Source organism: Anolis sagrei, chromosome 11 (assembly GCF_037176765.1).
Source record: "Anolis sagrei isolate rAnoSag1 chromosome 11, rAnoSag1.mat, whole genome shotgun sequence".
NCBI classification, from domain to species: Eukaryota; Metazoa; Chordata; class Lepidosauria; order Squamata; family Dactyloidae; genus Anolis; species Anolis sagrei.
Genome location: NC_090031.1, coordinates 20172234 through 20190039, shown reverse-complemented (window position 1 = coordinate 20190039; position 17806 = coordinate 20172234). Strand labels below are relative to the sequence as shown.

At 45.0% G+C, this 17806-nt stretch overlaps 1 protein-coding gene across 18 annotated transcripts in view; it reads left to right on the top strand.

Annotated features, from left to right (window-relative positions):
- MSI2 (musashi RNA binding protein 2) overlaps positions 1 to 17806 on the top strand; it is an 819550-nt gene that overhangs the window by 640036 nt on the left and 161708 nt on the right. For all 18 annotated transcript variants that reach the window (XM_067472006.1, XM_060757066.2, XM_060757071.2 and 15 more), the window contains exon 10: positions 12012 to 12086. In XM_067472006.1, coding sequence (XP_067328107.1) covers positions 12012 to 12086 — 75 coding nt within the window. The remainder of the gene's footprint in view (positions 1 to 12011; positions 12087 to 17806) is intronic.

Sequence of the window (17806 nt, the reverse complement as noted above, 5' to 3'; positions counted from 1 at the left end):
CAGGCGCGTTTGGTGGGGACACGGGACAGGGCCTTCTCTGTGGTGGCTCCCCGCCTCTGGAATGCCCTCCCGAAAGATCTCAGACAGGCCCCTACTTTGGCGGTTTTCAGAAAGAACCTGAAAACTTGGCTGTTCCAACGTGCCTTCTCAGATTAGGAACCCCACTACCAAAGCCCAGAAGCACTTTAGTAGACTCAAGATCACCTTCACCGCACACTGCACTTATATCTTAATCCCATATCCCTCCGACACTTCAGCACTTTTTAATCCTGTACCCCACTCCGGCCGGCTCAGCTTTTTAATAATGTCCTGTTGTATTGCTATTGTTATTGTTTTTCTGCTTTAACTGTTTTATTTGCTATGTATTGTGTTGTTGTATTGTGTTGGGCCTATTGTAAGCCGCATCGAATCCCTTGGGAGATGCTAGCGGGGTACAAATAAAGTTATAATAATAATAATATAATAATAGAACGAATGCAGTTGGATACCACTTTATCTGCCATGGCTCAATGCCAAGGAATCATGGGAGTTGTAGTTTTTACTCTTTAGTTGGCTCTGCCAATGTGTACTGATGTCTCACCAGACTACAGGGAGCCCCCGGTGGCACAGTGGGTTACTTACTTACTTAGGTAATCCCTCGTTGGACGAGTAAGATGGTCTTCCATTATGGGTTTCCTTGTGGGTCCGTAGGTGGCTGTGGAGCCCTATTCTTGACCCACATCTTCTCCCACAGTAAAGGCATTGGTTTCCAGGTGGAAGGCGGTCCCGGTCGGGGTTGGCTTGACGCGCCTTCCTCCTGGCACGTTTCTCTCTTTCACCCTCCACTCGTGCCTCCTCGAATTCTGCAGCACTGCTGGTCACAGCTGACCTCCAGCTGGAGTGCTCAAGGGCCAGGGCTTCCCAGTTCTCAGTGTCTATGCCAGTGATTTTAAGGTTGGCTTTGAGGCCATCTTTAAATCTCTTTTCCTGCCCAACAACGTTCCGTTTTCCGTTCTTAAGTTCAGAGTAGAGCAACTGCTTTGGGAGGCGGTGGTCAGGCATCCGGACAACGTGGGCAGCCCAGCGGAGTTGATGGCAGAGGGCCATTGCTTCAATGCTGGTGGTCTTTGCTTCTTCCAGCACGCTGACGTTTGTCCGCTTGACTTCCCAAGAGATTTGCAGGATTTTCCGGAGGCAGTGCTGATGGAATCGTTCCAGGAGTTGCATGTGACGTCTGTAGACAGTCCACGTTTCGCAAGCATAGAGCAGGGTTGGGAGGACAATAGCTTTATAGACAAGCACCTTGGGTTAATAAACAGTGGGATGATAATAATAATAATAATAATAATAATAATAATAATAATAATCTTTATTTATTACCCTGCCACCATCTCCCCAATGGGGACTCGGAGCGGCTTACATGAGGCCAAGCCCAAATGACAATTACAATAAAGAGAAACCAAAAACACAAACCGAAAATGCGAACAATAAACAATAACATCATGGTTACATAAAACATATGAATATATAACAATAGAAAAATTAAAAAATGCACAGACACAATAATAATGGGCGGGCTACATGTAGTGATTAAAAGAACAATCTGATTAAAACTCATTAAAAACCCGGGCGAGATAAAAGAGGGGAGCAGGTAATTTACAAAGGAGGGCTCATTTTAGTGGGAGTTGTGGAATCAAGCTTTCCCATGACGTATACTCCAATGACAAATCTTTGAGGCAGAGCAATCACGTGGGATTATATACCTACTCATCAAAGGCGCAGCGGAAGAGCCAGGTTTTAAGGTTCTTTTTGAATATTTCTAGGGAAGGGGCTTTCCTAATTTATCCAGGTACTGAGTTCCAGAGTTCCAAACCCTTGTGCCGGCAGGACTGAAGACCGAAAGGTCGGAGGTTGGAATCCGGGGAGAGCGGGGATGAACTCCCTCTGTCAGCTCCAGCTCCCCATGCGGGGCCATGAGAAAAGCCTCCCACAAGCATGGTAAAACATCAAAAAAACATCCAGGCATCTCATGGGCATCATCCTTGCAGATGGCCAATTCTCTCACACCTGAAGAGACTTGCAGTTTCTCAAGTCGCTCCCGACACACACAAAAAAGCAAAACAGACTACAAACGGCAGATTAACCATCAATAGAAATAGTTTTCTTTGTTTGTTTGTTACCTTCTATCCTCCTTTCCCTCAAGATGGGATTCAAAACAGCATTAACTCATCAAAGTTCAGCGTGTAGTTTGAAATCTAGGACGAGTTTCACTATCCACCTCCCATCAGTATTGTTATGTATTCATTCCTCTTTTGGGTTGCTGTGAGTTTTCCAGGCTGCATGACCATCTTCCAGAACCAGAAGCATTCTTTCCTGATGTTTCACCCACATCTGTGGCAGGCATCATTAGAGGTTGTGATGTCTGTTCAAAACTGGGCGAGGCGACATGATTTGTAGATATACGCCATGTAGTACCTTCCACCTGATCCCCGTTTGACAGGATGCTCCCTAGTAAACCTTGTCCTCACGTTTACTAGGGAGCATTCCTCTCTTCTTCCTCTCACTTCATCCTCAGCTTTCTTTAATTATTGCAAACTGATTCGAACTCAATTAATAACAACAACAACAACAACACTTTACTTCTCCCCAAGGGGACTCAGAGCAGATTACAGCATATAAACAGATACAGGCAAACATTCAATGTCTTGTTACTATGAAATACAATGAGGCACAAATACACAGACAAAGGCAAAGGCTTCTCCTTTCATTTCCGGCTCTGGAGGCAGTGCCCATCTCTAGCTCTAGAGAGGTGCTCTTTGTTAGAGTTCAGCCTGTAATTGTGTTTCAAAATCAAAATCAAGATGTGGGAAATGATATCACTGAAGGTCAAGATGGCGATGGTCTGGTCATTGATATTAATGCAGAGAATGACATAGGGACACCAGTTCAAAGTGTAGTTTCCCATGAGAATGTTCCTACGGGATATAGGGATAGTTTACTCCCTGACCCAGAGAGTTCCCAGGATTTGGGGTTTGAAAACAACTTGGTACCTGGAGAAACTAATGAGCAGGTAGATAATAAGCACATAGACAGATTAGCCAAAAACAGACAGCTCGACCAAGGCCTTCGCCATTCTGCCAGGCTTTGAGAGATAAGGGTGAGAGACTGTCAAGGAAAGCGAAACCAGTTTCTGGTTGCTTGGAATAGCCTAACGGAGGGATATAAAGTTCCCACCATGGAAAATATAGTCAGGTGAAGCATTGTTTCAGAATCCTGCTAAGTCCTTGTCCTTGCCCCATGGAAGCCTTGCTTGGAAGATTCATGTTAAGGATTTCTTGTTTATGGTTGGACTCTTTGTCTCTTGTGATTATATAATCATGCTGTGGATCACTGTTTTCCTGGTTCTTTGGATTTTATTACAAAAGTCTGGATTTTGCTTTTGAACTTTGCTGAACCCTACCTTGGAATACTTTGTTCCTGCTCATCTTCCTACCTAATTGGACTTATCTATTTTCTTAAAGCATATTTTTACTTTGCTGTTTTTTACGTATCTTCAATAAAAAAGGATTGTTTTCCTACTCAATGTGGGGTGTTTTAAAGTCAGACAGTTATTCATGTTCTGGAGTATAACACTCTTCTCCATTCTCAAGCTGAGGAGCGCATTATCCGTAGACAACTCCTGGTCGTGTGGCTGGCCTGACTGTTTGAAGTGTCTTTTGGTCTTTTCCCGCCAAAACAGTACCTATTGATCTACTCACATTTTCATGTTTTGAACTGCTAGGTTGGCAGGAGCTAGGAATAACAGTGGGAGCTCACCCCATCCTGCGGATCCGAATTGCTAACCTTCAGGTCAGCAGTTCAGCAGCACAATAGTTTAACCCATTGCGCCATCGGATCGAAGGGGCAGAATCTTGCACTTCTCAGACTGACTCTACACAGCTATATAAAATCCAGATTATCTGCTTTAAACTGAATTATATGTCCGTGTAGACGCATACAATATTTTGCTTTGATAATCTGATTTTATATAGCAGTGTAGATCCAGCTCAATTCGGTTCAGGAAAAGGCAAACTGCTGCAGCTTCTCCTGACTTGTGTATCCGTTCTCATTGATTTCTTGGCCAGACACCAATATTACTTGGCCAATGCATTGGAGCATGGATTCTAGGACTAAGGAAAGGATCCATAAACCTATAAACTGAAACTTTACAGTGTAGATGCACTTTGGTGTTATCAAAAAAATGACACCCTGCATTTATAACATATTTTTACAGATCTTAGCTGGGTCTCAGCCCCAGTCCAGCCCCAAACATTCCTAGGAGGATTAAGCTAATAATTTACCAAGCCTAAACCTGGTTAGGAGGGAAAGCCCTCGGGGCAGCCCATTATCTGCTTCCTTTAGCAATTCCACATGTATACATGATATTTACTTGGGAATCCATGGTAGGTATTATTCCATACTTGAGAAATGAAGCAAGTGGACTGTTCTTGTAGAACTGTTCATCTGGTCCATCCCTTGATTGTGGGCCCAACTGTATTGTTACACAGCCACCGTCCAGCTGTTAATTGTTGGAAGCGGGCGCCTCAAATGTAGTGTGACAAACTCATTACCCCGTTGACCCTGCAGCGAGCCCTTATTAAGGAGCGAAATAGCGTCTGATTCAAAATGGCACTTCGATGTGGATTTTTTCGGTCTTGCTGGACGCTGCCGCCCTAGTCAGAAATGAGCCGTGAATATTGGGACGGAAAGAGAAATGGTTTGCAAAACCTACCTCCGAATGATCCGAGGATTACTTTGTGACTACACTGCGCTAAAGGAAAACAAGAGAAAAAGATGTGTGTGCATTTAAAGCCACAGAGCGTTGTTTGGCCCTCGCAGTTTTGCTTTGCGTGCTCAAATCCATCCTGTCATAATTAGTAATCAAAATTCATCCAAGCGTTTAATGTTCCACCTCTAAATGATGATTAATAGCAAACAATATGGACGTCTAAATCTCATCTGAAATGGAGGGGGATATGCAATGTTGGCAAAATAAATTGAGCATGTTGGCGTTTCAGCGCAACAGCTTTGTAGACATGAAGGCAACTGGAGGGATGAACCCTTGGCAAAAGAGCAAATATTACATTAAGCGACCGTGTGCTGAGAAGAGTTTGACCCAGATTAGAATCAATAGAAGGATTCCCCTGGATCTGGATTAGATCCTTCATAAAACACTGAAAGCGCTTTTGCTTGAAACCTTTGGCCTCTGTAGGAGTGGAGGCTGGCTACCGTCAATTTATGTATTATGCTCCAAACCAAATTACCCCAAATGCACCAGGTCTTGGATGCTAAGCCGCCTCAGACAGGGGTCGGACATCGATGGGAGCCTGCCAACGAATACCAGATTCTGTAAGCTACATTTCAGAGAAAGGAACCGGGAAAACCACCCCTGAGGATTCTTTCCCTTAAGAAAACACTTTGAAATTCAAGTCAATAGGCGACTTGAAGGCACACATGTATATGTATGCATGTACAAGGGTTATCCAGGGAGCAGGGGCAGCTCGTCCATTACGCGAAGTAAGCGGTCGCAAAACACTTTTTTTTTGCCAGGGGCGCAGAGGCGCCTCTGTAAATGCCCCTCAACCGCCACTTGAGGAGCGCCCCCTCAGCTCACAACAGCCCTAGCAGTCCGGGGGGAGCCTCGGCTTTCTTGCCTCGCTGCCAGGCGATCCTCTTCCCAAAGGGGCCAGGCCCTTGAGCCTCACCTAGCCCCTCTCGTTCCTGCTCCACCCAGTCACCGGGTGTGCGAGCAGAGCTCAATCGTTCTCCGCATTCGATCCCTTCCCCATGACCGGCTCCCTTTACCAATCCCCCGGCGCTCCACCCGCCTCCTCTCCCCTCCCCAATCCGCGGGTGGGCCAAGGGGCGGAGCCGCCGCGCCTGGCCCTCTTCGGGTCCGGAGGCGTGTCTGGAGACCCCAGCATGCGCACCAAAAGTCGCCTCTTCTCCTGACTTTCTCTTCAGCCATTGGGACCAAGAGAGAGAGAGAGAGAGAGAGAGCCCCTCCGGCTGGAGGTATCTCCCACCTCCGCTCCCTCCTTTGTTTTTGCGCCTACCTTCAGGAAAGGTGGGCATCTCCACCTCTCTCTCTCTCTCTCTCTTGGTCCCAATGGCTGAGGAGAAAGTCAGGAGAAGAGGTGACTTTTGGTGCACACGCCGGGGTCTTCAGGCACGCCTCCAGACCCAAAGCGGGCCAGGCAAGGGAGCAAGTGCGGCAAGTGTAGTTACTGGGATGTATAGTTCACCTACAATCAAAGAGCATTCTGAACTCCACCAATGATGGAATTGAACCAAATATGGCACACAGAACTCCCACGACGAACAGAAAATATATATCAATGATTGGTTGAGGGGGGGCGCGCCAAAATACTGTTTGCTTACCGTTGAAAATTACCTAGGGCTGCCTCTGCCAGGGAGTTACAAGGCACGGAGCTCTCACGGGGAATTTTTGCAGGGGAAGTTGGTATCACTGCCATGTAGCAGCGGAGCTTGGCTGAAGGTGTGCTCCTGTCCTGAGTTGCCCTTCAAAAACAGCCTTAATAAAATGTTGAAAGTAAAAGAAAAACGCTTCACTTCAGCAAACACAAAGAATAAGCAGATGCAGTTGAAAAATGCAAAAGAAAGCAACGAAGTCTTAATACAGACACAAATTAAAGTCTCTTACAAAGTCCCAAAAGAAACAGCAGTCTTCCATCAGACAATGACTTAAATCAAGAAATAGTTTTCTAAGATCTACAGAGACACTCGCTGGAACACCTCAGCAAGCGAGAGTCCAAAAGTGGCAGGTTCAAACCCAGAGCCTCAATCAATGGCTGATATCCAATGAGAGACTCCCCCCTGGGCATACAGAAAACTAGGCAACTTGGAAGGCGCTGAACAGACTGCGCTCTGGCACCACGAGATGCAAAGCCAACCTTCAGAAATGGGGCTACAAAGTGGAATCCACGACATGTGAGTGTGGAGAAGAGCAAACTACAGGCCACCTGCTGCAATGCAACCTGAGCCCTGCTACATGCACAATGGAGGACCTTCTTGGAGCAACACCAGAGGCACTCCAAGTGACCAGATACTGGTCAAAGGACATTTAATCAACTACCAAGCTTGCAAACTCTGTGTCTTTTGTATGTTTGTTTGTTTGTTCTGTCAAAAATGTAATACAACTGTTTGGTTGCCTGACACGATAAATAAATAAAATCAGACAACGGGCAATGATCACTAAGTCCTTAGCAGCAGACACAGAGCAGGTTCAATTGGAGTAAAAGCATCGGCATTAGAGTCGTTGTTACCAGCAAAAGCTGACTGCTCCTGCTTCTGATTTATAGCCCTGAATTCCCACCGCAGGAGGTGCTAGGGTGTCTCCCAATTAGCTCAGCGTTTTTAGCAGCTATTCTAGCTGAACTCCATCTTTTCGTCTCTCTAAAAATGTGAGCACTTTCAAACCCGAATCGTCTGATTCTTCTTCTCCCTCCAATTCCTGAGCACTTCCCTGCTCCCCATCCTCTTCCGAAGATGAGGAATCTCTAACAGCTCCGGGCTTGCCTGCACACTCCGAGACATGCACACACTCTTGGAGAGTGTGGTGTGGTGTGTGTGGCAGGGCATACAGCCAGGCCTGGGGCGCGCCTGCAGCTGAGCGCATCTTGCTCTAGAGTGAGAGGCACTTGGCTGTATGCACTGGCAGGTCGATGTGCTTTCTGGGCTTGCTTGCATGCCCCACCACACATACACTCTTGGAGAGTGTAGCGGAGCGTGTGTGGCGGGACGTGTACGTCTGCAGCCAAGCGCCTCTAACTCTAGAGTAAGAGCTGCAAGCACTGGCAGACGCATTCCGGGCCTGCCTACACTTCCCAACACATGTGCACCTTCTTTCCAAGGAGACTTATTTCCTTCCTTCCTTCCTTCCTTCCTTCCTTCCTTCCTTCCTTCCTTCCTTCCTTCCTTCCTTCCTTTCTTCTCTACCCTTCTTTCTTTCCTTCTCTCCTTCCCTCTTGCTCTCCCTCCTTCCTTCTCTACCCTTCTTTCTTTCCTTCTCTCCTTCCCTCTTGCTCTCCCTCCTTCCTTCTCTACCTTTCTTTCTTTCCTTCTCTCCTTCCCTCTTGCTCTCCCTCCTTCCTTCTCTACCCTTCTTTCTTTCCTTCTCTCCTTCCCTCTTGCTCTCCCTCCTTCCTTCTCTACCTTTCTTTCTTTCCTTCTCTCCTTCCCTCTTGCTCTCCCTCCTTCCTTCTCTACCCTTCTTTTTTCCTTCATTCTCTCCTTCTTTTGCTTCTTCTCTCCCTCTTTCTCTCTCCCTTCCTTCTCTATCTTTCTTTCTTTCCTTCTTTCTCTCCTTCCTTCCTCCTTTCTGTGTATGTGTTTTGTGTGTGTACATACATATATGTTAGTATATATGTGTGTTTGTGTATATATATGTGGTTTTGCATGTGCGTTGTAATGTAATTTTTGCCTTTTTTGCTTTTTAAGTCTCTTCTGATGTGTTTTTCAGTGTTTTTATGAGTGATGGTCACTCGTTGGGGTAGTAAGTGTGTTGTGTCCAAATTCTGAGTCAATTTGTCCAGTGGTTTTTGAGTTATGTTAACCTCACAAACGAACATTACATTTATTTAGATAGGTAGGTAGGTAGGTAGGTAGGTAAGTAGGTAGATAGGTAGGTAGATAGATAGATAGATAGATAGATAGATAGATAGTGTCTATCTATCTAGATACATTTATTTAGATAGGTAGGTAGGTAGGTAGGTAGGTAGGTAGGTAGATAGATAGATAGATAGATAGATAGATAGATAGATAGATAGATTGATTTATCAGGACTTCTATAGCTGAGTGGGAGTTTGAATCCTAGTGTATGGAGTCATAGTCCATACAAACATGCAAACCACTAAAAATAACTCCAACAGCAACCCCAGAGTGCACTCATAAGCGGCATTGCCTGTGCTTCATGAAAACTAATGGTGGCCCTTAAGTGACGTGTCTGCCCCTGTAAAATCCAAACCTCCGGGTCTTCATGGCTCCTTCGTCTCTTCTGCCTCTGACTCTTTGGATGTGTTAACAGTTGTCCTCCACACTCTTGGGATGAAGCATTACTAGTACCTTAATCTCCAACTGTCAATAGTTCTGAAGCAAAGTACATTTGTTGTAAGCTCTCCAAATGTCAGAGCAAACCTGCTCTATGTGCTTAGCCTTAGCATTTGGCATTTACTCTTCCCAGCTCAAAAAAAGAGAGAGGCAAAGTCCTTGGACTTGGAGCGAGTGGAGTGCATTTTAATTATGAGTTGCAGGCTTCAGACACAGGCCCTGGCCTCCCGGTAATGGGTGTGTTTGAGTGAACAAGCAAGAGATCGGCGCAGCTTTCCATATCATAGAATCATAGAATCAAAGAGTTGGAAGCGACCTTATGGGTCATCCAGTCCAACCCCCTGCCAAGAAGCAGGAATATTGCATTCAAATCACCCCTGACAGATGGCCATCCATCCTCTGTTTAAAAGTTTCCAAAGAAGGAGCCTCCACCACACTCGAACGGCTGAACGGCTCTCACAGTCAGGAAGTTCTTCCTCATGTTCAGATGGAATCTCCTCTCTTGTAGTTTGAAGCCATTGTTCCGCATCCTAGTCTCCAAGGAAGCAGAAAACAAACTTGCTCCCTCCTCCCTGTGACTTCCTCTCACATATTTATACATGGCCCTCATCAGATCTCCTCTCAGCCTTCTCTTCTTCAGGCTAAACATGCCCAGCTCCTTAAGCCGCTCTTCATAGGGCTTGTTCTCTAGATCATTTTAGTCTCCCTCCTCTGGACACATTCCAGCTTGTCAATATCTCTCTTGAATTGTGGTGCCCAGAATTGGACACAATATAATACAGATCTTACAGAGAGCGGTCAATCCTCCTGTTTAAGGAGCTCCACTAGGAGGGGAAGAAACTAACTAAACACTAACATTTATTTATTTATCGTGTCATCCGCAACCAGAACATTGTATTACATTTCTAACAGAACAAAACAAACAAACAGATAAAAAAACACCCACAAATTTTGCAAACTTGGTAGCTGATTAAATGTCCTTTGACCAGTATCTGGCCACTTGGAGTGCCTCTGGTGTTGCCGCAATAAGGTCCTCCATCGTGCATGTGGCTGGGCTCAGGGTGCATTGCAGCAGGTGGTCAGTGGTTTGCTCCTCTCCGCAATCACATGTTGTGGATTCCACCCTGTAGCCCCATTTCTTAAGATTGGCTCTGCATCTCGTGGTGCCAGAGCGCAGTCTGTTCAGCGCCTTCCAAGTTGCCCAGTCTTCTGTGTGCCCAGGGGGGAGTCTCTCATCTGGTATCACCCACGGATTGAGGTTATGGGTTTGAGCCTGCCACTTTTGAACTCTCACTTGCTGAGCTGTTCCAGTGAGTGTCTCTGTAGATCTAAGAAAACTATTTCTTGATTTAAGTCGTTGACGTGCTGACTGATACCCAAACAAGGGATGAGCTGGAGATGTCTCTGCCTTGGTCCTTTCACTATTGGTTGCTACTCCCCGGCGGATGTCAGGTGGTGCAATACCAGCTAAGCAGTGTAATTTCTCCAGTGGTGTAGGGCACAGACACCCTGTGATAATGCGGCATGTGTCATTAAGAGCCACATCCACTGTTTTAGTGTGGTGAGATGTGTTCCACATTGGGCATGCGTACTCAGCAGCAGAGTAGCATAGTGCAAGGGCAGATGTCTTCACTGTATCTGGTTGTGATCCCCAGGTTGTGCCAGTCAGCTTTCGTATGATATTGTTTCTAGCACCCACTTTTTGCTTGATGTTCAGGCAGTGCTTCTTGTAGGTCAGGGCACGGTCCAGAGTGACTCCCAGGTATTTGGGTGCGCTGCAATGCTCCAGTGGGATTCCTTCCCAGGTAATCCTCAGAGCTCGGGATGCTTGTCTGTTCTTAAGGTGAAAGGCACATGTCTGTGTTTTAGATGGATTAGGGATCAGTTGGTTTTCCCTAATAGGCAGTAGGAGCACCTAGAGCTTCGGAGAGCTTCTGTTCAACCATCTCAAAGCTCCCTGCTTGAGTGGTGACGGCACGATCATCAGCATAGATGAAACTCTCTGTCCCTTCTGGCAGTGGCTGGTCATTTGTGTAAATGTTGAACATGGATGGAGCGAGCAAGCTCCCCTGAGGCAGGCCGTTCTTCTGTTTCCGCCATCTGCTTCTCTGGCCCTGGAACTCAACAAAAAAGCTCCTGTTTTGTAGCAGGTTTCCTATGAGGCGGGTGAGGTGGTCGTCCTTTGTGATATTATACATAACTAATAACTAAACTAACATCTGGGTCTGTCTTGCAACATCTTGAGTCTGTATGAAACAATCACCACCGTAAATTATATATCTTTAAAAAATATGAATGAAAGGCTCTCCTTAGACATGTTGTGTACCCATACATTTCGTTATTGCATTGTAGGTATGTGTCTGTATATCTTGCAAGGAGTTGGTTTAACCCAGGCATGGGCAAACTTTCAAAAAATATATCATATTCTATATTCTATTCTACCTTATTCATTCCCAGGGACATGAGAGAAGCCTCCCTGTTTATTGTGTATTTTTTGTTTATGTGATTTATATTAATTGTTTTGTATTGATTATTTTTGTTATTGCCTTTGTTTACTGATGTGTTGTTGGGCTTGGCCTCATGTAAGCCGCACCGAGTCCCTTGGGGAGATGGTGGCGGGGTATAAATAAAGTATTATTATTATTATTATTATTATTATTATTATTATTATATCTACTTTGCAGGGTTGGGTTCACTATTATCCGCTGAACTTTGCGCAAAGCCCTTGGAACACTCTGAAATTATTTATAAACACTTAGCATTTACTTAGCATTGATTGTGTCCTTTTGATGCTTTGTGGAAATGTCAATATTCTACTTTGCCCGTTTTTTGAAAAGATGCATGCCGTTGTTTGCATGTGGCCAATGCAAATGTCTAAATCTTATCTCACTTTCTCTCTCTCTTTAAACCCTTTTCTATTCCAGGTTACCCAAATTTTGTCGCCACCTATGGCCGAGGATACCCTGGATTTGCACCCAGTTACAGTTATCAGTTCCCAGGTATGTCTGACTCGGATGTGTATCATGTAGGCTCGGTGTGAACACATTGAGGCTCTTGAAAAAAAAATATCCTTCTAAAGTTAATGATGAGAGTTGAACGTCTCTGAGAGAGGGACCCTTCGTGATGCCCAATTTCATCCATTTTGAGGGAAACATCCAAGGAAAACATATTGTTAAAGGCTTCCATGGGTTGCTGTGAGTTTTCTGGGCTGTATGGCCATGTTCCCGAAGCATTCTCTCCTGACGTTTCACCCACATCTATGGCAGGCATCCTCAGAGGTTGTGAGGTCTGTTGGAAACTAGGCAAGTGAGGTTTATATATCTGTGGAATCAGAATCGGCCCTAGGTAATTTTCAACGCTAAGAAAACAGTATTTTTGCACCGCCCCCCCCCCCCCCCAACCAATCACTGATATATATTTTCTGTTCGTCGTGGGAGTTCTGTGTGCCATATTTGGTTCATTGGTGGAGTTCAGAATGCTCTTTGATTGTAGGTGAACTATACATCCCAGTAACTACAACTCGCATATGTCAAGGTCTATTTTCCCCCAAGAGTGCCTCTGGGCAAAATCAACTAGACTTTGCGTAATGGGTTGAGCCGCCCCTGTGTGGAATGTAGCAATTGGCTACCTTGATTAGCATTTAATGGCCTAGCAGTTTTCAAGGTCTGGCTTCTTACGACCTGGGGGAATCCTTTGTTGGGAGGTGATAAGCTGCCCCTGGTTGTATCTTGTCAGGAATTATCCTGTTTTTGAGTTCTTTGTTTACTGTTATGATTTTAGAGTTTTTTAAAATACTGCCAGCCAGATTTTGTTCATTTTCATGGTTTCTTCCTTTCCATTGAAATTGTCCACATGCTTGTGGATTTCAATGGCTTCTCTGTGTAGTCCGACATGCTAGTTGTTAGAGTCGTCCAGCAATCAGCGCCAGCTGATCACCTCCCAACAAAGGATTCCCCCAGGCAGTAAGAAAACTTGCTAGGCCCTTCAGTGTTAATCAAGGTGGGCAATTGCAACATTCACACCTGCTTCATAGAATCATAGAATCATACGAGGGTTGAATGAAAAGTAATGCCTCTACCTTCGTAACTCCTCAACAGATGGCAGTACTGGTATGCGGCAGGTACTGGCTTGTTCAGTAGACTCTCCTCTACAGTTCCATTTTGGCAGGAAGCCTTAGCATTGAATGGTTGTGTTGTTAAAGTGCAAAATATGGAACCCTGCGCAGATGGTCGGTCAATGCGACTTAAGCAACATGCAGTCTTGAATTCTTGACAACAGAAGGTGTCACCCCATAGGGGATTCATCAGAGAATGCAAGTTGTTTATGGTCAAATCAAATCATTTATTTCGGTCATAGACCAGCACAGGAAATAGAAATCACATTTTCATCCAAACTTGCTACGTTTAGTACTTTAAAAATATAAATATAACTACTGAAGCACAATGTGGGTCAGGGGGAAACAGGGTAAAAACATACAATGCACAGATCCATCACCAAATTGTAGATTCAGGGAAGATGATTATGGTGATTGTGTTGATGTGAGTACTGTGCGTCGTTGGTCTAGTAAGTTTAAAGGTGCGAAGGTGACACCTTCTGCTGTCAAGAATTCAATGACTGCACGTTGCTTAAGTCGCATTGACCGACCGTCTGCGCAGGGTTCCATACTTTAACAACACAACCGCTCAATGCTATGGCTTCCCACCAAAATGGAACTGTAGAGAAGAGTCTACTGAACAAGCCAGAACCTGCCGCATACTAGTACTGCCATCTACTTGACGAGTATGTATAAATATGTGAGAGGAAGCCACAGGGAGGAGGGAGCAAGCTTGTTTTCTGCTTCCTTGGAGACTAGGACGCGGAACAATGGCTTCAAACTACAAGAGAGGAGATTCCATCTGAACATGAGGAAGAACTTCCTGACTGTGAGAGCCGTGGAACTCTCTGCCCCGGAGTGTGGTGGAGGCTCCTTCCTTGGAAGTTTTTAAACAGAGGCTGGATGGCCATCTGTCAGGGGTGATTTGAATGCAATATTCCTGCTTCTTGGCAGGGGGTTGGACTGGATGGCCCATGAGGTCTCTTCCAACTCTTTGATTCTATGATTCTATGAGTTACGAAGGTGGAGGCATTACTTTTCATTCAACCCTCTTAGAATCATAGAATCATAGAGTTGGAAGAGACCTCGTGGGCCATCCAGTCCAACCCCATTCTGCCAAGAAGCAGGAAAATTGCATTCAAACCATTCAAAGGCCATCCAGCCTCTGTTTAAAAGCTTCCAAAGAAGGAGCCTCTACCACACTCCGGGGCAGAGAGTTCCACTGCTAAACAGCTCAGAAACAGACAAGAGTTCTTTCTCTCAGCCTGGACATTCCACAGATATATAAACCCCACTTGCCTAGTTTCCAACAGAACCTCTGAGGATTATTTTTTTTTGTTGTGTCAGGAGCGACTTGAGAAACTGCTAGTCGCTTCTGGTGTGAGAGAATTGGCTGTCTGCAAGGATGTTGCCCAGGGGATGATTTGGTGTTTTTATCATCCTTGTGGGGGGCTTCTCTCATGTCTCTGCATGTGGAGCTGGAGTTGATAGAGGGAGCTCATCCGCGCTCTCCCCAGATTCGAACCTGCAACCTGTCAGTCTTCAGTCCTGCCGGCACAGGGGTTTAACCCACTGTGCCACCGGGGGCTCTGAGGATGCCTGCCATAGATGCAGGTGAAATGTCAGGAGAGAATGTATTGTCGAAGGCTTTCATGGCCGGAATCACTCAGTTCTTGTGGGTTTTTTTCGGGCTATATGGCCATGTTCTAGAGGCATTTCTCCTGACGTTTCGCCTGCATCTATGGCAAGCTTCCTCAGAGGTGAGGTCACCTCTGAGGAAGCTTGCCATAGATGCAGGCGAAACGTCAGGAGAAATGCCTCTAGAACATGGCCATATAGCCCGAAAAAACCCACAAGAACTGAGTCAGGAGAGAATGCTTCTGGATCATGGCCAGACAGCCCTGAAAACTCACACCTAAGGAAAGCTTTTCTTTTGTGTATAATTTTCTATTGAGAAGAAAAACTAATTGATATTCGCTTTAAGTATTAATTGGTACTGGTTATTTGAGGAACGAGCAAAAGCAGTGGCTCTCCTAGCATAGAATACGCCCTCCAAGCCTTTCCGTATTTTCTGCTGTGGGATCCGCGTGCAGGCAAGGATCCGACTTAATGCTTCCCCCTTGTTTGTTTCTGGTACCCTTTGCTTCCATTTTGCGCAGCTGTCAGATCTGCTGCATTTAGCCGTCTTCCATTTGCTCACGACGTTAATGCCGCCAGTCGTCACTTTTGGGGACTCCTGAGGCTTGGAAATGGTAGGCTAGCTGGCTTTTAAGCATCCCCTCCTGCCGGTAATGAGCGGCCCCTTCCATTCCATCTCTGGCGCGATCAACAGGCAGTCACTGAAACCAAATGCTCTGAGTTTTGTTTTATGCCAGCAACACTTCAGGCTTAAACCGGAGATGCCAGGAAGGTTCGGTCTGTGTGATACTAAGGGGAGGGGGGGTATGCACACTTTCCTTCCCCGCTTTAGGATTTCTGGGGAGAGCAGTGAAGCCAATTTCTGGCTGGTGAGCCTGCTGCTTGCTAATAGCCAAGGCCCACCTGGAGCCCACAGCGAGGACGCGGTGCCACTGTATGTTAGAATTCATTAATGCATGTCGCAAGCGTGAGGTTATGCCACCTTGCTCTGCATCCCGTAATTGCAGACATGGGGAATGATGGCCTTGCTTGGGTTAATTAAGAAACCCAAGTTCAGCGAAAATAAAAGCAGTGGGAACAGCGAGGAAAAGCAGTCCTGGCGGAAATAATATACAAGACACCAGGGAAACCAGTGCGATCTTTAAAACTATTTATGAGTTGTCGTTTAATGTGTTGTTGAAGACTTTCATGGTCGGAATCACTGGGTTGCTGTGAGTTTTTGGGGCAGTATGGCTATGTCCCAGGAACATTCTCTCCTGACGTTTTGCCCACATCTATGGCAGGCATCCTCAAGACGTTGTGAGGTCTGTAGGTGAACTATAAATCCCAGCAACTACAACTTCCAAATGACAAAATCAATTTTTTTAATTGGGTTGCTAGGTGTCTTGTGTCCAAATTTGGTGTCAATTCGTCCAGTGGTTTTTGAGTTCTGTTAATCCCACAAACGAACATTACATTTTTATTTATATAGATACACATTTGTATTAGGCTTGGGTAACCACGGAAAAATTTGGTTCTAAACTCGTTTTGTTTTTAGGGGGCCCTTGTGTTTCGTTTTTTAAAATAATTCCGAAATTTTCCTTTAAAATTTTTCGAAATATACGAAATTTCGTATAATTACGAATCGATTCGTTAATGGCGGATGCGATTGTGCAATATGCTAAAAAAACCTCCAAATGGGACAGGGGGAACTTCTGAAGCTTCCCTCTCCCTCTGTTGTTGACTGTTGGTGTGATAAAACACACAACAACTATAAAACTTGCACCAGACATGCGAAAATAATTACGAAATAATTACAAAATAATTACGAAATAATTACGAAATAAATTGAAAAAAATGTTTCGAATCTAATTTACTCCTCACACTATTCCTGCATGGCTCAATATTGGATCGTAAGCTAATTTAAATACGAATTAATAATGAATTACGAAATTAACGAACGAAACCGCCCAAGCCTAATTTGTTTGTTTTGCTTTGGAGCAGGTTCAAGGAGCCAGTCCCTTGCATTGGGTGAACCCCCCCCCCCCCCCAAACACATAGCTGTCAAGACATGAAGGGAGCTCTGCTGTTGACATCAAATATGTTTATTTATTTTCTATTTATTATTTATTCCATTATTTATTTATTTGTTATTTTATTTATTTCCAGCATTTTTCCGCCGTCCTTCTCAACCCCCAAAGGGGGACTCAGGACAGCGTACATTTGGCACAATTTGATGTCATAAAGCAGTATAACAACACTTAAAACAATAAATAAAACATTGTATTGTCGAAGGCTTTCATGGCTGGAATCACTAGGTTCTTGTAGGTTTTTCGGGCTATAGGGCCATGTTCTAGAGGCATTTCTCCTGACGTTATGCCAGCATCTATGGCAAGCATCCTCAGAGGTAGTGAGGTCTGTTGGAAATAGGAAAATGGGTTTATATATCTGTGGAATGGCTGGGGTGGGGCAAAGAGCTCTCTGATGAAGCTAGGTGTGAATGTTTCAGCTGACCACCTTCATTAGCATTTGAAGGCCTGGCTGAGCCTGGGAAAATGTTCTGTTGAGAGGTGTTAAGATGTGCCTGGTTGTTTCCTCTCTGCTGTTTTGCTGTAGTAATTTTAGAGTTTTTTTAATACTGGTAGCCAGATTTTGTTCATTTTCCTGATCTCCTCCTTTCTGTTGAAATTGTCCACATGCTTGTGGATTTCAGTGGCTTCTCTGTGCAGTCTGACATGGTGGTTGTTGGTGTGGTCCAGCATTTCTGGGTTTTTTCGGGCTATAGGGCCATGTTCTAGAGCAGGGGTCCCCAAACTTTTTAAACAGAGGGCCAGGTCACAGTCCCTCAAACTGTTGGAGGGCCGGATTATAATTTGAAAAAACATTAATGAATTCCTACGCACACTGGACATATCTTATTTGTAGTGCAAAAAACACTTAAAAACAATACAATAATTAAAATGAACAACCTTAACAAGTATAAACTTATTATTAGTATTTCAATGGGAA